General features: G+C 62.8%; 1 protein-coding gene across 1 annotated transcript in view; it reads left to right on the top strand.

Annotated features, from left to right (window-relative positions):
- Positions 1 to 408: 408 nt before the first annotated feature.
- The window catches only part of ZFPM1 (zinc finger protein, FOG family member 1), an 85,104-nt gene continuing 62,011 nt past the window's right edge, over positions 409 to 23,501 (top strand). The window contains exon 1 of the mRNA XM_064369932.1: positions 409 to 475. Coding sequence (XP_064226002.1) covers positions 436 to 475 — 40 coding nt within the window. The 5' untranslated portion in view covers positions 409 to 435. The remainder of the gene's footprint in view (positions 476 to 23,501) is intronic.

The following is a 23,501-nucleotide window of genomic DNA, read 5'->3' as shown; positions in this document are numbered from 1 at the left end:
GGGGCGGAGCCGGAGTGGGGCCGGGGCGCCGGGGACGGGGCGGGGCGGGAGGTGCGGCGGCCGACGTCGCTCAGGCCCCGCCCCGCCCCGCGCCTCCCGCCCGCCCGGAGCGCCCGAGAGGTGGCCGCCTGCTCCGCCGCTCGCCGCCCGCGGGTTCCATTGAGAAAAGCCAAGCGGCAGCGGCGGCGAGTGCGCGGGAGCAGAGGAGCCGGCACCCGCCCCCGGGGCAGTCCGCGCGCCCGCAGCGCAGGGCCGTAGCCTCGGGCCTCCGCGGCGGCGCCAGCGGCTCCCGGGCCGGGCGCGCGGGCTGGGGCGGCCGCGGAGACCGGGGGCCGGGGGCATGAGCCGCCCCGCGGTCCCGCCGCGCCCCCGCCGCCCGCCGCCGCCCGCCCGGGGCTAGAGGCGGCCGCCGGGAGGGCGCGCGGCGCCGGAGACATGTCCAGGAGGAAACAGAGCAACCCCCGGCAGATCAAGCGTGAGTCAAACTTTGCCCGCCGTCCCCGCCGCGCGCCCGACCCCCGCCGGGGCCCCGCCGCCAGCGCCTCCCCCGCGCGCCCCCCCGTCTCCGCTCTGCCCCGGGCGCCGGCGACCTTCACCCCGCGCCGCGCCCCCCGCGCTGTGCCAAGCGCGCAGTAATCTAATCTCTGCCGGCGGCCTGGGCCCCCGCGTCTCGGCTTGGGCACCGGGGGTCCAGCCCAGGAGGGGGCCGCTCAGAGGCTGGGAGGAGGGTGGTTGGGGGCGCGGCCCGGGCGGCGCCCGGCCCCTCGCGGCCTTCCCCTCCCCCGCATCTGTGAGATGGTGCGGTGATAGGGCGGCCCCGATCTGGGCTCAGATAAAGTTTAAAATATTCCATTCTGCAAGTCCCGTCCTGATAAGATCGTTCTGTCGGGACGGGCTGAAATTGTGATCTTATCTGGCGCGGTTGACTCTCCCAGGCTTTCTATGTAGAAGCAGAGAGAGACCTGGGAGGGAGAGGCGACACCCGGGGCCGCGTGGAGATGCCTGGTCAAGTGGCAGGGACCCGCCCGCACCCACCCCCACCGGTGCCGCTAGAGAGCCACAGGACAGGGGAGGGGCAGCGCGCAGCTGCCGCAGCCTAGGCACTTGGCTCCAGCCCCCCAGCTTCCTCCTCCCCTGCCCCCGTGCCCTAGCGCTGGACTCCTCAACCCAAGCCCTGCTTGCCTGGCGACACCTCCTGGACCCTGCAAGTGTCCCAGCCAAGGCGAAATGGGCCACAAATGGTGCCCTCAGCATCCTAGGGGGCTGCTCCGATTCAGAGAAGCGCCTCCCAGGACGCAGCCCCGGGCTGGGGTCTCCCCTGCACACGACCAAGTTTCTCGCTGGTCCGGCTCTCTGCGGGGTCAGCGGCTGCTGCCCCGCCGCCACATTGCCGGTGCCCCAGCGCTCTCGGGACCACTGTCTGGTCTGGGCCTCTGGGTTGTACCAGGAGAGAGCGAGCGCACAGGAAGCGCCCCTCCCCACCCTACGCCAATAATAACTTTGCGCCTCCACGGTAGGGCCCAGGCGCAGGTCTTCCTCCCCGTGGCGCCTCCTCGGAGCCTGACCGGCAGGTTGTTTGAGCCCTGCCGGGAGGCCACGACAGAAACCTGCCCGCTGCCCAGCCGCAGGCGCCCGGACACTGCCTCCTTTGTCCACACGCCCGCTGCCACCAGGACCCCTTGTGCGGAACGGGGATCACAGGCATGAACCGGGTTCCCGTAACCCAACTCCCACGAGCAAACGGGACCTGTTTTCCGAAAGTCGCCTTCTATCATGTCAACTCAAGTATTAAAAACCACCCACAGGTCCCGATCTGCGCTCGTTCTCTGGTTTCTTTTTCCTTCCTCCCCTGAGCGCCTCTGTTGGGTTCTGGGGCGTGTGTGTGTGTGTGTGTGTGTGTCTGTGTGTGTGTGTGTTTCGCTGTGATGAGAAATGCAGATAGCTCGGGCAGGGAGATCGCAGGTTGGGAACCGATCACTAGAGCCGATAAGGCCGCCAGCGCCAGCCAAAGCACGGAGCTCAGCCCATCAGGGCGGGCAGAGCGCGCGCACTTTGGGAACTGGGACCGCGGCGGGTGCACCGTGCGCCCTCGCGGCGCATCCCGGTTGCGCGGCCAGGGACCGGGCAGGGGAAGGGCCCGAACGAGGGAGGCGGGGCCGCTCGCGGCCCGGGGCGCCTCCACCCCCTGGCAGATCTCAGCACGTTAGGATGCAGAGGCTGATTGTCACCAAGCGGCGGCCCCCGCCCGCCCTCCGCCAGCGCCCGTGCGTGCCCCCTGACCTGGGCTCACCTGCGGCCGGGCCACGAGTGCGGAGGGGCGGGGGCCGAGCGCCTCGGGCCGCCCACCCCCACCCGCGCCCCCATCAAAGCCCTGGCGCAGCTGCCCGCGCCTCTGTGCTCCTTTTGTTCCGTGCGGAGATAGATGTGCCGCGCTGATAAGGCGCGCAACCGATGGTGGCTGCGATAGGCGCTTCCACTTATTAACTTCAAACGTGGGAGCGGGGGCAGGGCGAGGCGGGAGCGCGGCCTTGGCCGGCCAGATGGCGGAGGCGATAGGCCGGGCCGCCGCGGGGAGCGCGGGGCCGGGGCAGCTCGGGACCCCCAGCGCCCCCAGCGCGCCGGGCTTTCCTCCCGCCCGAGTCGATGTGAGCTCCGATAAGCGCTGGGCCGGTCTGCCCGATGGCGATCGCCAAGAGCGATAAGAGGCCTTATCTTTGGCCACCAGGCCCCGCTGGGTTGGAGAACAGCGCGGGGGCGTCGAGGCTGGGGCGAGTGGGGGCTTGGAACGGCCCGGGTGGGGGCTGGGGAGCCGGCGTCCCCGCTACGGTCTGTCTGGGGGAGTTTTCTCCCCAAACACACTTAATTACCAAGAAGTTGATCCTCCCCTGTGGCCGGTGGTACAGTCCGTCAAAATGAAAGAAAACTGACTTTGCCCAGGCCGGGAGGGGGAGCGGGGAGGACACCCCGCCCCGATTCCTCTTAGATGGTGTGAGACCGCTGGAGGTGGGTTTGTCACCTCCAGAGAGAGGAGAGGGTGTTTTCCCTTTGAATCACGCTGGTGGTGTTGGCAGTTCCTGGCGAGAACCAAGTGTACGCTGCTTGGAGTTTTCTTGAAAAACAATCAAGGTGGTTTCCATGGCCCAGGCTGCTCTGGGGGAGGCGAGTGTGCACTGTTGAGGAGGCACTGCAGACCCGCCTGGGCTGAGCACTGTTTGCTGAGCACTGCGGCAAGCAGGCTCTGGGTCCCCGTGGCAAACGAGAGGGGCGGAGGGCATCAGAGGGGGCACGTCTGCTGGTCAGGGACACTTCTTGGAAGGGGGTGATCTTTGGCACTGCAGGGCTGGCCTCAGCTTCTGCACTGCTGTCAGGGGAGTAGGGGCCAAGAGGCACCTGCGGGGGGACAGCCCGTGCCAGCAGGCATGGGTGAGGTCAGGGGAGTCGTGGAGGCCAGGCGGGTCCTCAGTCTCCCACTCTGAATAATGGAGTCAGGACTAGGACCTGGGACTCGGGGTCCTCCAGGTCAGGCTGGAGATACTGAGGGTCCTCAGAGGCCCTTTGCAGTGGAGGGGCCCATGGATCCCCCATGCCAGATAGAACCCCTCCCGTCCCAGCCCAGGCAGCTGCTGAGCTCAGAGGAAGGTGTTTTTCACACACTCTCAGAGTTTGATTAAACAAATTATTGGTAGCCACAGGATGACTAATTCACTCCAAACTTCAAAGTCACCCACCTGCTCTCCCCAGCAGCCCAGCGCCCACCCATGGGGCTGGCAGTGCCATCTGGCAAGGGCCAGTTCCAGTTCCAGAGAGGGCTGAGGGACCCAGAGGGAGATGGGGTGGTTTCTGTGCTGTGTTATGACCATGAGTGGGACGTCTGCACACAGCCAGCCACACCGGGCTCCTGTGTGTGGGAGGCACTCGGGTGTCCAGGCTCTCAGGGGCCACCTTACCCAACCCATGACCCAGGGTGGTGGCAGAGTATCCAGGAAAGAGGAGACTTTGGGGGCCTGGCTGACCCTCGTGCCCAACCACTGGGGACAAGTTACTGTGCCTTCTAGGGCTCTGTTTCCCCCTGTCTGAAAAACGGGCATGACTCTCTGCCATCCAGGGACTGCAGGTCCAGCCCTCAGCTTACCTGGTCCTTGGCCCAGTCGCCCCATCCCTGGTCACCACCCTGAGGGGAACAATGCCTACAAGCCTGCCTGACTCTTAGGCTGCAAATCCATCACTGTCACCTCAGTCCTGGTCCCAGACACATTTTTCTCTTTCTCTCTTTTTTTTTTAATTAATTTTTTTAAAAAATAGACATGGAGTCTCACTATGTTGCCTAGGCTGGTCTTGAACTCCTGGGCTCAAGCTATCCTCCCAGCTCAGCCTCCCAAGCCCTGGGGTTCCAGACATGAGCCACTGCACCTCCCCTCAAGCCATGTTTAGCAAAGAGAATTAGAGATCAGGAGGGCAGCCTGAGGCTCCCCCACCCCTAAGCCTGGACTCCAGCAGGGTCAGGCAGACCCTGGAGCCCACACTGTCACCCAGCTCCAGGCCGGTTGTGATTTGCCCACTTTCCTGGGCCTCAGGGAAGGGAGACGGCTCTTCCGTTCATTTGATGAGAATAATACTCATAACATCTAATGCTTACGAGCCATCTCTGTGCCGGGCTGTGTATTCACTTAAGTCAGTCCTCTTCCGATCACTCTGACCTCTGGGGAAACGGAAGCCTAGAGACGGTTCTTGCCCAAGCGAGTGATGGAAGCAGCACTGGGACCCAGGCGGCCAGGCCTGCGCTGTTTAAGGGTCTGTCCGTGGACACCAAGCTGCCTTCTCACCATCCTCCAGCTTCTGTCTGCCCTGCCACCCTGGGCCTCTCTCAGCCTCAGTCTGCACATCTGCGAAATGGGCCTTTGAGACTAGAGGCCCTCTGAGGTCTTTCCCCAGCCCCTCCCTGGCTGACCCCCAGATGGCCTCCTTCCTAAGACATTACTGTGTCTGAGGGTCCCCTGGGAGGCTTCGCCCGGCCCTCCCTGGACCTGGGACTCCCGTCAGCCCAGCCAGTCCCTCCCCGGAGGTCACCAGGAACCCAGCGTGGCATCCAGCACCGCTGGGGATTTAAATGGGTCAGTTGGGGAAGAAAGGAGAGGGAATGTGATGCCATTAATTGTGCCCCTTATCTCCTGTTTCTATGCCAACCAGACGTTCCTGGGCTTGACGGGCTTGTGAATAATACTCCCGCTGGCCTATCTGCCATCGACAGCCTCCTCCTGGAGGCAGCTGTTGCCTGGCTGATTGGTATCGCCAACCCCATGGACCCGGCCCGGCCACACTCGGGCCTCTGCCGGCGCTCCTGCCCACCCAGCCACCATACTCCTGGGTATTCCTGGAGGTGCCTGACCCCATTTCACAGAGGCGGAGACTGAGGCTACGGTGCAGGTCTGCTCTCCAGACCTCATCTGCTGCTCTGCACTCAAGCAGGAGTGGCCCAGACTGAAGGGAGGGGGTCCAGAACCTGCGGAGGGCGTCGCCTGCCCCTCATCTGGCTGCGCAGTCTTGGTGAGCCCCGCCACTCTGACCGCAGATGACCTCGTGGTGAGGGCACAGCCACCTGCACACTGCAGGCAGGGCGCGTGGCCTTATGAGCCCGGGGAGAGCCAGCAGCCGACGAGGCTGAACTCGTCAGGGCCTGTGTGTGAGTCAAGACTCAGGGGTCAGCCCCGTCCCCACAGAGCGGGCCTCCGGGAACTCACTGTCAGATAAATGACGAGACAGACGCGCGGCTCAAAACGGACATGGCCTTCTCACACCCCAGCTCTGCCACTTACACGTGGAACTCTGGGCAAGGCCTGCCCAGGTGAGCCTCTGTTCTCCCATCTGCAAAGTGAGCTTAATGATAGTACCTGCCCCCAGCACTGCTGTGAGAATGGAAGGAAAATGCCTGTTATCCGAGACAGCTGCTACCAACCCACTCCCTCCTCTCCTTCCCCTCCGCTTCCTCCCCCTTCTTCCCCTTCCTCCCTCCTTTCCCTCCTCCTTTTCCTTATCCCCTCCTCTTCTTCCTCCTCCCTCTCCTGTGCCTCTTACCCTTCCTCCTCCCCTCCTCTGCTTCCTCCTCCCCTCCCCCTCTTCCTCCTCCCCTCCCCCTCTTCCTCCTCCCCTCCCCCTTCCCCTCCTCCCCTTCCTCTTCCCCCTCTTTCTCCTTCTCCTCTCCCCCCTCTCCATCCTCCCCTTTCTCCTCCCCTTCCTCTTTCCCCTCCTCCCCCTCTTCCCCTTCTTTCTCCCCTTCCTCCTTCCTCTCTTCACACTCCTTTTCCTCCCCTTCCTCTTTCCCCTCCTCCCCCTCTTCCCCTTCTTTCTCCCCTTCCTCCTTCCTCTCTTCACACTCCTTTTCCTCCCCTTCCTCCTCCCCCCTCCTCTCCTCCTCCCCTTCCTCCTCCCCCCTCCTCCCCCTCCTCCCTTTCCTCCTTCCCCTCCTCTTCTTCCTCTTCCTCCTCCCCCCTCCTCTCCTCCTCCCCTTCCTCCTCTCCCTCCTCCCTTTCCTCCTTCCCCTCCTCTCCTTCCTCTTCCTCCTCCCCCTCCTCCTCCTCTTCCTCTCCTTCCTCCCCTTTCTCCCCTCCATGGTCAATCACTTGGGTTAGATCTGTGGTTTTCAGCTTATCTGAAATGGAGAAATCCCTCTTTCCAAGCCATCTCCCAGGACAGCCCAGCATATGAAACACACAGGGACCCTGCCTTGGAAAGGCTCTCAACCCTGCAGCTCACAGAGCTCACCGTGCCGGCCCCAGGTGGGGCAGCCCCCGACGCCCGCCCTCTAGCTGGCTGGCTCTCCCTGCAGCGCGGCCCGACTCCCCAGGCTGTGTGGCCTTGGCATGTTCTTGCCCTCTCTGGGCTGGGGCTTTCCTTTGGCAAGGGCAGCAAGGAGGGGCTCGGGTGATGCTCCTGCATGTGCCTCTCCACCTCCCCACCCAGCTATGAGAGTGTCTGGACCAAGCCAAGCCAGAAGCGCTATGGGGTCAGGCACAAGCCAGAGGCTCCGGGGCTTAGCAAGGACGGTCCCCAGCCCACTGTGGGCAGGGCCAGGAGAGGAGGGGGCAGCTCTCAGCCTGGGAAAGTGGGTCGGGAGGGCTGGGGTCCTCGCAGGAAGGCACAGTCTCAATTCCTGGGGAGCTGCCGCCTTTCCGGGCCAGGCCATGTCTTCGCGGCACCCCTCCCTGCCTCGGTTGATTCAATGGGCACACCCATTTTTCAGATGAGGATGGGAAGGTCCTAAGAGGCCGGGGCTCCAGTCCTGCCCGGGTGAGGAGGAAGTAGGGGAGGGGGTCTGGTCCTACCCTCTGCCCGACACCAGCTTTCATGTTTAGCGCTTAAGGACCCCAGAGTGGGGGTGATGGGTGTGGCTCTCTGCAGGGTGGCCTCAGCCAGTGTCCCCCATATGCCCGCTCTGGGGAGCTCCTCTTTAGAGTGGAAATAACGGGGTCCCTCCTAACAGAGCTGTGTTGAGTTTTCTAACAGGGCGGGTTTGCAGTAGTGCTCAAATAGCAGCTGTTTGGAGCAGACCCAGGGTCCCGGGTCAAGAAGGGACCCGAGCTGCTCACGCCAGGTGACATGGTGCTGCACCCCCGTGGGCCTGGGCCTCGCAGCTGTCCATGGGGCCACTGGGCCGGTAAGGGCAGAGACGGTGGGCGGCCTGGTGAGGACCAGGATGCTGGCTGGGGGCCCGGGTTCCCGCCCCACCCCATCTCCGTGTCTTTGCCCTACCACCCGCGATATACCCTCCAGGACTGAAGGCTGATGCTGGCCTTCGACTCTGGAGAGGGAGGTGACCAGGGTGAGGGCCGCTTGGGACAACAGCTGGACCTCACGTCCTGGCCTGGCCTTGCTGTGACCCTGTGGACTGTGCCTCTGTTTCTGCTCTTGAAGGAGGAGCCTAATGAGAACACCTCCCTCCCGGCCACTGTGTAGGGTGCAGGCTGGGAAGGGCTGTCTAGGGGCATGGCCTCGGGGGACTCTGTGGCCTCTGAGCTGCTGGTTGCATTATTGATGTTTTGCCAAAAGCCCGGAGGTCCGGAAGTTCAGCGGAGTCCTGCTGGCCCTCCGCTCCGTCAGTCAGGTGTCAGGTTTGGAAGGGAGGAGGGCCTATCCCTGAGCGCTCCCTCCCTGGGCTGGGCGGGCCTCACACCCAGGCCCCAGCCGTCGGCATCCTCCCCGGAGATCTGGCCCGCTGCTGCTAAGATCAGCCTTGGCACTGGCCAACCCATTTTACAGGCAAGAAACGGAGGCCCTGGAGGCGGTGACGTGCCCGAGGTTGTGTGGTGTGGGAGCTGGGTCCGTGGACCCTGGGGGTGGGCCGAGGTTTCTCTGGGCAGTGCCCACGCAGCCTCCCAGGCTGGCAGCCCCACTGGAGAGGCCTGGGGCCTGGAGAGGCCCGGGTGCCTCTCATCTCTTCCTCCCTTCCCAGCTGCCCCGAGTTTGGGGGAAGGCAGCGGCCTGCTGGGGCAGGAATGCGGAGGCTGACCTTGGTCCCCGCCGGGTGAGCGATAAGCAGGCCCCTCCCCTCGGCCTCCCGGGCCTCTGCTTCCCCAGCTTCCCCTGGGCGGCCGGCAGTGGCCTTGGGAGCCTCGGCTTCCCCCGCTGTGAAATGGGTGTCGGGGGCTGGCGTGCGGCCGGCTTGCCGAGGGCTCCTGTCTGTTCCGCGCCTCCTGCCCTTCTCTAGACCCGCTCAGCTTTGGGTTCTCTGCCCATTTCGCACAGGAGAAAATGGAGGGTGAGAGAGGGTGGGCGGCTGCACTGGGGTCTCGAATTGCACCGTGGAGCTCTGGCTGTGGACGTGGGTGGCCTGTGTGAACCCGGGCCCTCTGGGACTGTCAGGGGTGCGGCTTCCTGAGAAGGAGGGGCAGCCACCGCGGGCGTCCGGGTTCCTCTGGAGCTTCCCTGTGGGCAGCCGCGGTCGGAGACCGGCTGGAGTCGGGAGTGGAGAGTCCTAGGCGCTCTGTCGCTATGGGGAGGTTACTTTGCCTCTCCAAGCCTCAGTCTCCATGTCTGCAAAATGGGGTTATTGTGGGGCACCAGGCTGGATTTCGGGGGTGCCTGGTCCTTGTGCAAGTCACTCAGCCACCCCGAGTCTCAGTTTCCTCGCCATAAAACGGAGCAGTGATGCTGACCTCACGAGGCTGTGAGGATGGACGCCACCCAGCACAGGAGATGCAGCCTGGGCCGGGGCCCCGTGGGGCCTGTGCTGTGTAACACAATCCACATACACAGGCACGCCCCCCTCCCCTCCCCAGGTCGCTGACCTGCCCACGTGCCTCTGCCAAGGCCGGCTTCCCGTGCGCCCACTCCTTCCCAGTTCTTCCTGGCCACCTGCACCTGCCACCGCCTCCTGCCCCAACTAACCTTTCTCCCGTCAAGCCCCCACTCCCAAAGTCAGGCCCGGGGAGCAGGATCGAAGGATGCCCCGGGGCCGGGTGGTCATGGCTCCTTCCCGCAGTGGTGCGCACGGGGAAGAACCTTCTGGGGAGTCCTCTGGGGACGGGGGACAGGGCCTCATGATTGATGGTGCGTCTATCCTGGACATTCTCAGCCCCCAGTGAGGGACCAGGTGCCTGCGGCCGCCCCCTCAGCCTCTTCTGGGGTTCCTCTGGCATGAGTGGCCACAGGGCCTCCCCCCGATGCGACCCCAGGCCTGAGCCCCTCTCCACGCTGGGCCTCCAGGCTCACCAGTGCCAGCAAGCATTCCTGGGCATTCACTAGGCCCTGCCACGCTCGGCCACCGTGTCCAGGATTTAATAGGCATGACCTCATGTCCTTCACCCAGCAGCCTTTGAGGGAGGCCCAGTGTGCAGATGGGAAACTGAGGCTTAGACAGTTTCCAGGTCCGCCCCAGCCCTGGGACTTGAGCTCCTAAACCTGGGCAGGGGACCACCGGCAGGTGTTTTGTGGAGGGAGTGAGAGGAAGGCAGCAGCGGTGGTTTTTACAGGAGACCTTTCCCTGGTCTCACTGGGCCAGAGGATGCTCATCTTCAGGCTGAGGAAACTGAGGCCTTCCCGTGTCTCCAGGCAGATCCTCCTCTGGGCTCAACAAATGTGCCCTCCGGCTGTGTGACCCTGAGCAAGTCCCTTCCCCGCTGTGGGCCAAAGTGGTCACTGCAGGGCCTTAGAGATGTAGAAAAGAGATGACAGCCACTACCAGACCTGGCACACAGGGCACGCCAGCCCCAGGCACACTCAGGGCACGGCCAGCCCCGGGCACACTCAGGGCACGGCCAGCCCTGGGAACTTCTCAGAAGGCCGAGATGGTGGGTCCGGGCTTCAGCCAGCTAGGAGTCCTTGAGAGACCATTGTTCCACAGCCCGTGGTCCATCTGTCAATCCTTGGGGGATGGAAGGAGTGGATTGGAGGCTCCTTCTTCCCGTTAGACAGAGGTGCTCTGTTTAGGGTCTGGGTGCCCCATCTTGAGGAAGGTCCTGAGGACAGGCGAGCAGTCCCCCAACATTTGGGGGTGCCCTGAGCACACCTGAGCCCGAGGGACCCCCAGGTGCCCCCGAGCTGCCTGTTTATGACTGATGGTTCCCGACCCCAGGCCTGGGGCCTGGATATGCTCCCGGGAGCGGGGACAGGATGCCCTGTGAGTCCCAAGGCGGGAGGATGGGGTGTTTGCACCTCAGTCCTGCTGCTGTCCCCAACACCATCTGCCCTCTTTCCACTTCATGGCACAGCTCAGGAAGGCTTGGGACTACCCTAGCCCACTGGGGACCCTGAGGTGGTCGACTTCGGTTTCTCCCATTGCTCATAAGCCCACACCCACCTCCACCAAAACCAAATGCTTTCCCAGAGAGCAGAGAGACCCCTACGCCCGCTGTGGTGATGGCTGGTGGGCACGCAGGCCATCCCCATACCCTCCCGGCTGTGCAGGCTGCAGCCTGGCCGCCCCGTACTGTCTCCTGGTCGGGCCTCTGGCGGGCACAGGTTTCAGCTCCTGTGATAACTGGGAAAGTTGAACTGGCCCCATTACTGCGCCGAGATGGTGGGGGAGATACAGCCTGATAATGGAGGAGATACCAGCTTCTCGGTGGCCAATAGCCCAGCCTCTCCACCCATTAACATTCCCCACCAGCGATCCGCCTATCTCCTCCATTTCCACTCCTCCCGAAGATAAGAATGGAAATTCTGACTTCATAGCTCACTGATTAAAGTGTCTGGATTTCTTGATAATACACAGATAAATTATGTTTTTGAAAAAGAAGGTAGGGAGGAGAGTGAGGAGGATGGGGGCCTGGGGTGGGTGGGAGCCCTTGGCCGTCTCTCCCAGCCTCTTTTGGCTCCTGGGCCAGGCCGTGAACCCCCAGCCTGCCCCACCTCGGCCTCTACAGTCCCCATGTCCGGAGTAAGCTCACAGCAGGGCCCGGGCTGGGGAGGCACAGGCAGGGCACAGCGTCCGCTCAGAAGAAAAACAGCAGAAACACGTGGTAATGCTGGAGACTCGGGCTGCTGTTGGGAGCTGGTAGCTGTGGCACAGGCCTGCAGGGAAGCCCTCTGTCGGGGAACTGCCCCTCCCAGCACCTCCCAGCAGCCTGGTGGTGGGCAAAGGGTGGAGGAACAAGCCAGAAGTGTGGGCCTGGCTGGCTACGCGTGTCTCGGGCCGTGACTCCCTGTCTCAGTTTACCCACCTGTCACATCAGCGGGAGCACAGGCCCCTCCTCACAGCCTTGCCAGCATGCAATGCCCCAGGGCAGGCTTTGAACCTGTTCGGATCCCTGCTGTTCCTCCTGGTGTCTATAACATTGCCCGGTTATACAGTAGGTGCTTAATAAATGTGGAGGGCCCAGGCAGAGCCCAATTGGCCAGCTGGGGAGGGGGAGGGGCTTGTCTGCCTTGAGGAGCCCTGTGTGCTCCCTAGCCCTGCTGCTGCGCCTGACAGCTGCACCCAGATGGGACTCAGGTGCCATCGCGGCGTCTGTCTGGATAAAGCCGCCTCCTTCAGCTGATCCGAGATCCCGCGCTGATCGAGCGATTAGCAGCGATTAGGGCCTGGCGTGCGGCTAATCCTCCTGCTGAGGGACAGGTGAGGCAGCCAGAGAGCTGGAGGGGGAAACCGAGGCCTGGCAGCTGCGATGTCTCCTAGAGGCAGTGGCCCGGCCGCTCCCTCGCTGACAGAAAGCCTTCGTGGAGCCGCCTGGGCTCCCGGTGGGTGCAGGGCAGTTTGCCATGTCCCCCTTCCTGGATTTTATTTTTTATGTGAGTCTTGAGAAATGAGATCCTCTGGGATCCCAAAGGCAGGATCGCTGGGGCTGTGCGGACGGTGATATTTCTGGGTGGTTCTGGGGCCCTCCAGTTGTAATAATCCTGATGGTGGCCCGTGGTCAGGCCACAGCTCTGTACGGAGCCCCGGCAGTGCTGGCGTGGAGTGCTCTGCAGCCCTGGGAGGGGCGCCTATGACCTCATTCTCCTTGGAGAACTGAAGGTTCATCCAGGTTGAGTAACTCACCCAAGGTCACACAGCATGGAGAGAACAGAAGGGACTCTGGCCTCTGGCTTAGAGTCTCCATCCTGGCTGGAGGTGCTGGGGTGTTTGCAGTGGGGGGCAGCTGAAGAGCCTCCCAGGGGGCTCACCCCTCCCATTCAGGGAAAAGGCCAAGCACAGAGAAGGCAGGGGACAGGTGAGGCCCGAACAGCCCGTCCTGGCAGTGGGAGGGGACAGTCTGCCTCTATTCTTGTTTCTTGGGTTCATTTCATCTGTCCCCAGAAAATAGGCTCCTTTGGTGAGAAAGTTGGTTTCTTGCTATCTTTTGGGTTTGGTTTTGTTTCAGTATTCTAAAAGGAAGTCAGCTATTTCCAGTACAGTGGGGTGTGTATGTGGGGGAGGGGGAAGTGTCAGCCTCGGTGACCAGTGTGTAAATCCCGACCCCTGGCCAGCACCCTGGGCAAATGCCTTCACATCCCTTGGCCTCAGTTTCCTCACCTGAATCATGGGCATGGTCCCAGTTCCAGCCTCCTTGGCCTTTGAGGAATGAGACAGGACAGAAGTGGGCAGAACATCCAGGGCTCTTGTGCGGCCAGGTCTCAGTCAACCCAGGAACAGAGGTATTATTAACGGGGGGGGCACGTGCAGGGCAAGGGTCCCTGCCGTGGGGCCACCTCTCCAAAGCCCTCTCTGCCCTCAGCCCACCCTCCCTGAATCCTGCCGGCATTCTTCCTGCACTGTTTCAGCAAACAGCTCCGGTGTGCTCATGACCTGTGAAGTTACCCAGGGCCCCGTCCCGTCACACAGCAGACAGAGTTGTTCTAGAACATTTGTCCCTGTGATCCCAGTGTCTGCTCCTTGTGAACCCCGATAGTTGCCACAGTCACCCAAACCCGGGGCCACAGCAAACAAGCAGGGGGTGCAGCCTCTGCCCCCATGGCCCTGGTTCTTCCACATCCCAGAGGCTCAGTCCTCAGTGTCCCCATCTGTCAAATAGGGCCCTGCAGGCCATGGCCAACCCCCCGGGGTCTCCCCACCCCTCCCAGCTGTGCCCGTCCAGGGCTTCTGAAGGAAGGAGCTCAGCCCCTGCCCAGTGACCTGCTGAGAGGCCCTGGTTCAGGTCCCAGATGCCCCTCCTTTGCTGTGTGACCTCAAGCAAGCAACTTCAGTTCTCCGGGCCTTATGGAGGGCCAGCCCCTCTCTCGTAGTCCTTTCAAGGAGCTGATGGCGTAGACCGCAGGACCTGCCCTACAGGACATGTGTGCGGCGGCTCCTGTTGTCCTGTGACCTCTAGACCCCAGGCCTCACAGCCGCCTCAGATCCCTCCCTCCAGTCACAGGCTCTGGCTGGCTGCTGGGTGTGCCGGGCACAGCAGGCCCTAAGCTGACCTGTGCTGTTCCAGGCTGGGGCCTGAGAGAGGGAGGCCCCCACCCCCTAGTTCTGTGGCTTTGGGAGGTGGGGGTGGGGGTGTTTTCTACCCTACTACCCCCCAACGAAAAAGAAGAAAAGAAAAGGGAACTTGATAAAAAGGGTGATGCGTGCTGTGCTGTGGAGGAGGTGCTATCACCGGTATCTATCTGCCTGCTCGAGCTGAGCGGCCCCCCTTCCCCTTATCTCACCCCACCCAAATGCCAGGGACAAAAGCAAGAACAGACTCTCACCTGAACGCCCACGAGCCCACGGCCCCCGACACACCCGCAAGCCCACTGTCCCAATGCATCATGAGCCACTGCCCCGGACGCACCCACAAGCCCACTGTCCCAATGCACCATGAGCTACTGTCCCCGACACACCCACAAGCCCACTGTCCCAATGCATCATGAGCCACTGTCCCGGACACACCCACAAGCCCACTGTCCCAATGCACCATGAGCCACTGCCCCGGACGCACCCACAAGCCCACTGTCCCAATGCATCATGAGCCACTGCCCCTGACATACCCACAAGCCCACTGTCCCAATGCACCATGAGCTACTGTCCCCGACACACCCACAAGCCCACTGTCCCAATGCACCATGAGCTACTGTCCCCGACACACCCACAAGCCCACTGTCCCAATGCACCATGAGCTACTGTTCCCGACACACCCACAAGCCCACTGTCCCGGACACACCCACAAGCCCACTGTCCCAATGCATCATGAGCCACTGCCCCGGACGCACCCACAAGCCCACTGTCCCTATGCATCATGAGCCACTGTCCCGGACACACCCACAAGCCCACTGTCCCAATGCACCATGAGCCACTGCCCCGGACGCACTCACAAGCCCACTGTCCCAATGCATCATGAGCCACTGCCCCAGACGCACCCACAAGCCCACTGTCCCAATGCACCATGAGCTACTGTCCCCGACACACCCACAAGCCCACTGTACCAATGCACCATGAGCCACTGTCCCGGACACACCCACAAGCCCGCTGCCCCAATGCATCATGAGCAACTGCCCCGGACACATCCACAAGCCCACTGTCCCAATGCATCATGAGCCACTGTCCCGGACGCACCCACAAGCCCACTGTCCCAATGCACCATGAGCCACTGTCCCGGACGCACCCACAAGCCCGCTGTCCCAATGCATCATGAGCCACTGCCCCGGACACACCCACAAGCCCACTGTCCCAATGCATCATGAGCCACTGTCCCGGACGCACCCACAAGCCCGCTGTCCCAATGCACCATGAGCCACTGCCCCGGACGCACCCACAAGCCCACTGTCCCAATGCACCATGAGCTACTGTCCCCGACACACCCACAAGCCCACTGTCCCAATGCACCATGAGCCACTGTCCCGGACACACCCACAAGCCCGCTGCCCCAATGCATCATGAGCAACTGCCCCGGACACATCCACAAGCCCACTGTCCCAATGCATCATGAGCTACTGTCCCGGACGCACCCACAAGCCCACTGTCCCAATGCACCATGAGCCACTGTCCCGGACGCACCCACAAGCCCGCTGTCCCAATGCATCATGAGCCACTGCCCCAGACACACCCACAAGCCCACTGTCCCAATGCATCATTAGCCACTGTCCCGGACGCACCCACAAGCCCGCTGTCCCAATGCATCATGAGCCACTGCCCCGGACGCACCCACAAGCCCGCTGTCCCAATGCACCATGAGCCACTGCCCCGGACGCACCCACAAGCCCGCTGTCCCAATGCACCATGAGCCACTGTCCCGGACGCACCCACAAGCCCGCTGTCCCAATGCACCATGAGCCACTGTCCCGGACGCACCCACAAGCCCGCTGTCCCAATGCACCATGAGCCACTGTCCCGGACGCACCCACAAGCCCGCTGTCCCAATGCACCATGAGCCACTGTCCCGGACGCACCCACAAGCCCGCTGTCCCAATGCATCATGAGCCACTCTCCCGGACGCACCCACAAGCCCGCTGTCCCAATGCACCATGAGCCACTGTCCCGGACGCACCCACAAGCCCACTGTCCCAATGCACCATGAGCCACTGTCCCAGACGCACCCACAAGCCCACTGTCCCAATGCATCATGAGCCACTGTCCCGGACGCACCCACAAGCCCGCTGTCCCAATGCACCATGAGCCACTGCCCCAGACACACCCACAAGCCCGCTGTCCCAATGCATCATGAGCCACTGTCCCAGACGCACCCACAAGCCCACTGTCCCAATGCACCATGAGCCACTGCCCTGGACACATCCACAAGCCCACTGTCCCAATGCATCATGAGCCACTGTCCCGGACACACCCTCAAGCCTGCTGCCCCCGACACACCCTGGAGCCCACTGCCCCCAGTGCATGGAGACACCAGATCTAGAGGGAGAGCTGAGTGCTCGGAGTTCTCTGAAAGTCATCATCATCACCATCATCATTTTGCAAAGAAAGCCCCAAAATAGCCCTCCCTGAGACAAGGCAGCCAAAAATAAGAAGTCGCCCTAAGCAGCACCCCCCAGCCCTGGGAGAGACGAGGCCGGCCTTGGAGAGGGGCCAGGACTTGGGGCCAGGTCCTAGCTGTGCCGGCCTCTTGGCTATGCGACCTTGGGCCAGTACCGTTCCCCCGTGAGTCATGCCTGAATGGATGTCAGGGAACCCTGCACTGTAAATAAATTTCCCCACCACCCCCAGGCAGCTCTTTTCTACTCCTAGATGGGGGCCGGGACTGTCACCCAGAGTCTGATACGCCGGGCCCCGCCCCCCAGGCCCCACCCCCATGGCCAGGGCACAGCGGTCCTAACCAGGCTGCTGGTAGCCAATGGAAATGGGGTATGCAGATGAGCAGGGGTGAGGACCAGGGATTGGCTGAGCTGCTGTGTTGGGGTGGGGCCTCCTCCAGGGGCTGACCTTGACCTGGGGAAATAGTTCCCACCCTGGACCCTGCCCCGGCAGGGGAGACCTCCCTCGGCCACCACCACCTGCTCTGGAAGGACGCTTTTAGGAGCCTCGCTGCCTGAGCACAGGTGGATGGGCAAGCTGGCCTCTGGATGACCTGCCAACCCTCAGAGCCCAGACCCACGTGGCTTGAGTTGGGGACCAGGACCCAGGAGTTATGGAGAGGGGTGGAGGCGGCAGCCACTCCCAGGTGGGAACAGTGAGTTCACAAATGGGCAGGGACGGCCCAGGGACGGCCAGCCTCCCTCCCACCCTGTGTCTGGGCCCACTCCAGACACCCCTGCTGGCTGCCTCCACCGCTCCACCCTCTCCCCACACTGACTTCCACCTGGGACCTCATTCTGCCAAGCTTCTGAAGTGCTGGCTAGGCCAGGAATGTACCACCACCTTAATAAATGACAGTCCCAACCCCTTTGCCCACCCTCAGTTTCCCCATCTGTAAAACCGGAAGGGGGTCTAGTAGGTCTGACTGCTAGGATGATCTCTGGGCTCTTTGGCAAGTCCCTTGCAGGCCTGGGCCTCAGTTTCCCCTTCCACACCATGAGGCTGAGGTGGCAGGTCCTCTGGGGGTCCTCCCTCTGTCTGTGGCTGTGGCATAGTCTGGAAACCTGGGGTCTTCCAGATTTCCCATTGTCAAAAATTCATGTGCCAGGAGAGCATGTCTGTGGGGGGCTCAGGACACCGTGGGAAGGTGCGCCCGTGTTCTGCATCCACAGTGCATTGCACAGTAGGTCTTGCTGGCAAACCAGGCTGAGGTCGGCCCCACCGCCCAAGACCTGGCTGGAGGCCCTGTCAGTTCCCACGGCACCTGCAAATCAGCCACAGGTGTGGGTGTTTGTCAAAAATGTGTAAGTGGAAAATAGTGGCGGGGCGAGGAGGGAAAGAGTCGGCTGAGATCTAAGGAGAGGAAGTAGGGAGGGGCCATCGGACCAGAACCAGACGTCACCTTGGCCAGGGCCCCACCCCCTGATGTGGGGTGCTGTGCATCTCGAGTGGTGAGGGCCAGAGGTGCATGCCCGGCGAGGGGGTAGGGTCTCCCCACGAGGCCCTCCCAGTCTGCAGAGGGGCCTGCACTCATGAGGGCAGCTCTGTCTCCCCCAGGACAGCTCGGGGCATTTAGCAGCTGTTCCCTAAGCACCCCAGCTGATTTCTGGATCTGCTCTCCATGCTTGGCCTGTCCCCGAACGCAAAGAAGAAGAAAAAAGAAACTGAGGCCGGGTGCAGCGGCTCACGCCTGTAATCCCAGCACTTTGAGAGGCTGAAGCGGGCGGGTCATGAGGTCAAGAGATCAAGACCATCCTGGCCAACATGGTGAAACCTCGTCTATATGAAAAATACAAAAATTAGGTGAGCATGGTGGTGCGTGCCTATAATCCCGACTACTCAGGAAGCTGAGGCAGGAGAATCACTTGAACCTGGAAGGCAGAGGTTGCAGTGAGTCAAGATCATGCCACTGTACTCCACCCTGGCAACAGACTGAGACTCTGTCTCAAAAAAAAAAAAAAGAAAAAGGAAACTGAGAAAAAGCCAGGGCCCCCAGAGCCAGCATCGTCATGGCCAAAGGCCCCTCCAGTGTGGGGGCAGTAGGGGAATCGCCTGTGGAGAGCAGGGTCCTTGTCCCTGTGGCCGGGCTGTGACTCACTCCTCCGGGGCCCTTGCCGTCAGGGCCACTGTTTGTTCTGTGTGTCCTTCCTGGGGATGGGGCTGCTGGATGGGCTGGAACCGGCAGCCTCTGGATGCCCATGGGTGTCCCCTGTAGTCTCCAAACCTGTACTGAGTGCCTGCTGTGTGCTGGGCATGGGCCAGGGAGCCCAGGTGACCACACGGAGCCCCAGGAGAGTGAACAGAGGGAGGACCCGAGTCCCTGATCCTGGGGTCTGACCTACTCTATGGCGGAACCGCTGGGGAGGCTGTTGTCGGGGGACTGTTTGTGTGTAGGGCCGGGTGGTGACACTGAGAGACAGGTGAGGACGCAGCATGGGAAAACACATCCTCGCCCAGCACACAGTGGGAGCTCTGAGCAGGGAATGAGATCATCCAGGCCGGGGCGGGAGAGACAGCATGACACACTGACCCAGGGCCCAGTTCCAATGCCCGCACCTCACCTGGTGTGGTCCAGCCTCCAGGACAGGCATTCCCTTCCTCTTGTGCCCTTGCCAGCCACATAGTGGGCTGCCCAGAGACCACCTTCTGAAGGAGCGAGGGGGCCCAGGAGAAGGAAAGCCCAGCTCCCCTGCATCCATCGTGGACCATGCTTTTCCTCTCCACTTACTCTGCACTGGCCGCAGTGGGTGCTCCGAATTCTGACAAGGACAGGACTCCCTGAGCTCCCAACCAGCTGACCCTCCAGGGCTGGAGCCATGTGTGACCTCCACCCTCGCAAAGGCCAGCAGCCAGGGAGTCCAGCCCGGGCTGTAGCATCTAGGCTCTGAGATGACCGTGGCAGAGGCAGCTCCTGCACACAGTGTGGGGGTCAGGGCCCCAAGAGGACCGTGGCTGCTGTGGCTCTCGCGCACGGTGTGGGGTCTGGGCCCCAAGAGGACCGTGGCTGCAGTGGCTCTCACGCACAGTGTGGGGTCCGGGCCCCAAGAGGACCGTGGCTGCAGTGGCTCTCGTGCACAGTGTGGGGGTCAGGGCCCCGAGATGATCGTGGCTGCAGTGGCTCTCGTGCACGGTGTAGGGGTCAGGGCCCCAAGATGATCGTGACTGCAGTGGCTCTCGTGCACGGTGTGAGGGTCAGGGCCCCGAGATGATCGTGGCTGCAGTGGCTCTCGTGCACGGTGTGGGGTCAGGGCCCTGAGATGATCGTGGCTGCAGTGGCTCTTGTGCACGGTGTGAGGGTCAGGGCCCCGAGATGATCGTGGCTGCAGTGGCTCTCGTGCACGGTGTGGGGGTCAGGGCCCCGAGATGATCGTGGCTGCAGTGGCTCTTGTGCACGGTGTGGGGTCAGGGCCCTGAGATGATCGTGGCTGCAGTGGCTCTCGTGCACAGTATGGGGTCAGGGTCCCAAGAGGACCGTGGCTGCAGTGGCTCTCGCGCATGGTGTGGGGTTCAGGGCCCCGAGCGGACCGTGGCTGCAGTGGCTCTTGTGCACGGTGTGGGGTTCAGGGCCCCAAGCGGACCGTGGCTGCAGTGACTCTCACACACGGTGTGGAGTCAGAGCCCCAAGAGGACCGTGGCTGCAGTGGCTCTCATGCATGGTGAGGGGGTCCAGGCCCCCAAGAGGACCATGGCTGCAGTGGCTCTCACGCATGATGTGGGATTCAGGGCCCCAAGCGGACCGTGGCTGCAGTGGCTCTTGTGCACGGTGTGGGGTTCAGGGCCCCGAGCAGACCGTGGCTGCAGTGGCTCTTGTGCACAGTGTGGGGTTCAGGGCCCCGAGCAGACCATGGCTGCAGTGGCTCTCGCGCACGGTGTGGTGTCAGGGCCCCAAGAGGACCGTGCCTACAGTGGCTCTCACGCACGGTGTGGGGTCCGGGCCCCAAGAAGACCGTGGCTGCAGTGGCTCTCATGCACGGTGTGGGGGTCAGGGCCCCAAGATGAACGTGGCTGCAGTGGCTCTCGTGCACGGTGTGGGGGTCAGGGCCCTGAGATGATCGTGGCTGCAGTGGCTCTCGTGCACGGTGTGGGGGTCAGGGCCCCAAGAGGACCGTGGCTGCAGTGGCTCTCGTGCATGGTGTGGGGGTCAGGGCCCCGAGATGATGGTGGCTGCAGTGGCTCTCGCGCATGGTGTGGGGTTCAGGGCCCTGAGCGGACCGTGGCTGCAGTGGCTCTTGTGCATGGTGTGGGGTCAGGACCCCAAGAGAACCGTGGCTGCAGTGGATCTCACGCATAGTGTGGGGGTCCGGGCCCCAAGAGGACCGTGGCTGCAGTGGCTCTCACACACGGTGTGGGGTCAGGGCCCCGAGATGATTGTGGCTGCAGTAGCTCTCATGCACGGTGTGGGGGTCCAGGCCCCTGAGAGGACCATGGCTGCAGTGGCTCTCGCTCATGGTGTGGGGTTCAGGGCCCCGAGCTGACCGTGGCTGCAGTGGCTCTTGTGCATGGTGTGGGGTTCAGGGCCCCGAGCGGACTGTGGCTGCAGTGGCTCTCGCACACAGTGTGGGGATCCGGGCCCCAAGAGGACCGTGGCTGCAGTGGCTCTTGTGCACAGTGTGGGGTCAGGGCCCCACGAGGACCGTGGCTGCAGTGGCTCTTGTGCACAGTGTGGGGTCAGGGCCCCAAGAGGACCGTGGCTGCAGTGGCTCTCGCACACAGTGTGGGGATCCAGGCCCCAAGAGGACCGTGGCTGCAGTGGCTCTTGCGCACGGTGTGGGGTCAGGGCCCCGATATGATCGTGGCTGCAGTGGCTCTCATGCATGGTGTGGGGGTCCAGGCCCCTGAGAGGACCATGGCTGCAGTGGCTCTCGCGCATGATGTGGGGTTCAGGGCCCCGAGCTGACCGTGGCTGCAGTGGCTCTTGTGCATGGTGTGGGGTTCAGGGCCCCGAGTGGACCGTGGCTGCAGTGGCTCTCACACACAGTGTGGGGGTCCGGGCCCCAAGAGGACCGTGGCTGCAGTGGCTCTCGCGCACGGTGTGGGGTCAGGGCCCCGATATGATCGTGGCTGCAGTGGCTTTCATGCACAGTGTGGGGGTCCAGGCCCCTGAGAGGACCGTGGCTGCAGTGGCTCTCGCGCATGGTGTGGGGTCAGGGCCCCGATATGGTCGTGGCTGCAGTGGCTTTCATGCACAGTGTGGGGGTCCAGGCCCCCGAGAGGACTGTGACTGCAGTGGCTCTCGCACAGTGTGGGGGTCCGGACTCCGAGAAGATTGTGGCTGCAGTGGCTTGTGCAGTGTGGGGTCAGGCTCCCGAGATGACCGTGGCCATGGCAACTCCGTGCACAGCATGGGTGGGGGTCAGGGCGGCTCCCGTGCACAGTGTAGAGGTCAGGGCTTCCGGCTCTGAAGCCATGTGGCCTGGGCATGAGTCCCTGCCTACCACTTACAAGGTCCCTTTGGATCTACCACAGACACTTGAGGCTGTGGCTGAGACTTAGGCTCGGTCCCCATCTCTATAAAATGGGGGTGAGGCTTCTGGAGGCTGAGAGGGCCCTCAGGCCCTGGGGATGGCACTTCCCAGGGTTCTGGGGCTCAGCCTGGCTCTGCACCACGTTTCCAGCGGGTTAATTCCTGAGGGGATGTGCAGGTCCACAAGAGCCTTGGGTGGGCTGGGGCAGGAGCCGTGTGGGCTGCAGGGAGTGGAGCCAGAAGCCTGGGCCTCCCTGGTGAGATCCCGGCAGGGACCACTCTCAAGACAGGTCACCTCATCTGGGCTCCCGCCACGCATGACCACCGGCAACCCCACCCCATCTGTGGACCCGCAGTTCAGGCAGGGAAGTGCAGGGCTGGACCCCAGTGAGACCCGACCTCAGTGTCCACACCCAGCAAGTGGCCCGAGGTGCAGTGTTGGGCAGGGCAGGTGCCCTCGGGGCACAGACAGGGATGTGCCGGGTCTGTGCCTTGGTCCCAGGAGGAAGGGAAGAAGCACACAGAGCGCCTGCTGCGCGCCCCACAGCACGGAGAGAGTGGCACTTCCTGCTTTTTTATTTGATTGTTTTGTTTCGTTCTGTTTTTTTGAGATGGAGTCTCACTCTCTCGCCCAGGCTGGAGTGCAGTGGCACAATCTTGGCTCACTGCAACCTCTGCCTCCTGGGTTCAAGCGATTCTCCTGCCTCAACCTCCCAAGTAGCTGGGACTACAGGCATGCACCACCAAGCCCAGCTAATTTTTGTGTTTTTAGTAGAGACAGAGTTTCACCACGTTGGCCAGGCTGGTCTCGAACTCCTGACTTCGTGATCTGCCTGGCTCGGCCTCACAAAGTGCTGGGATTACAGACGTGAGCCACCACACCCAGCCTGACTTTTCTATTTTTTTATTGTGGTAAAACGTACATCATATTTCCCATATCAACCCTTTCCAGCATACATCTCAGAGATACAAGTGCCTTCGGTGCTGGGAACCCGGCAGCTGTGGGTCCCAGAACTCCACGCCCTCCCAGCACGGGCTCTGTCTGATCGTGGCTCCCGCCCTCGCCCCAGCCCCACTCGGCATCCGAGGCTCTGGCTCTGTGGCTTGGAGGTTCATGTGTTAACTCCTGGTTTCAGGCAGGGAAGCGGGCCCAGGGCAGGTCTGCGTCACGGAGCTCAGAGCTCTAGTGCCCCGCAAGCCTCCAGGACGCCGCAGCCCTGGGCCCCACCGGAACCAGGGGCCAGCTGGGCGGGAGGTCTGGGCGCAGGCCCTGCAGCGCTGTCATCCCCCGTGGGACCCGGAAGCCCCATTTTCTGCAGCTGTGTGGTGGGAGTGGTCAGTTTGCTGCCTGGGACCCTGGAAGGAGGAAAGGCTGAACGGAGCCAGAGTGCGTGACTTCCTCCTTTCTGAACAGCGTCCGAGGGTCTGGACACCAGGGTCCCCTGGGTCTGGGGTGAATCCCTGGGACGGCCTACCTGGAAGAGGTGGCAGGAACCACCTACCCTCGAGCTGTGGTTGGATTCTGTGAATGAAAGCCTGGAATCTCCTGGGCTCGTGGGCTCACCCACCGTCCCTCTGGCCTCAGCCCAGCTGTACAGAGGTTGATGAGGCCCCTCTCACGGTGGCCTGGAGGGCAGGGTGCAGGCGCACCCACAGGCCTGGCCTCCAGGGCCC

Source organism: Aotus nancymaae, unplaced genomic scaffold, assembly GCF_030222135.1.
Source record: "Aotus nancymaae isolate 86718 unplaced genomic scaffold, 86718_ANA_hifiasm-v0.15.2.pri h1tg000095l, whole genome shotgun sequence".
Lineage (NCBI taxonomy): Eukaryota > Metazoa > Chordata > Mammalia > Primates > Aotidae > Aotus > Aotus nancymaae.
This window is presented reverse-complemented; position numbering and strand designations above follow the sequence as displayed.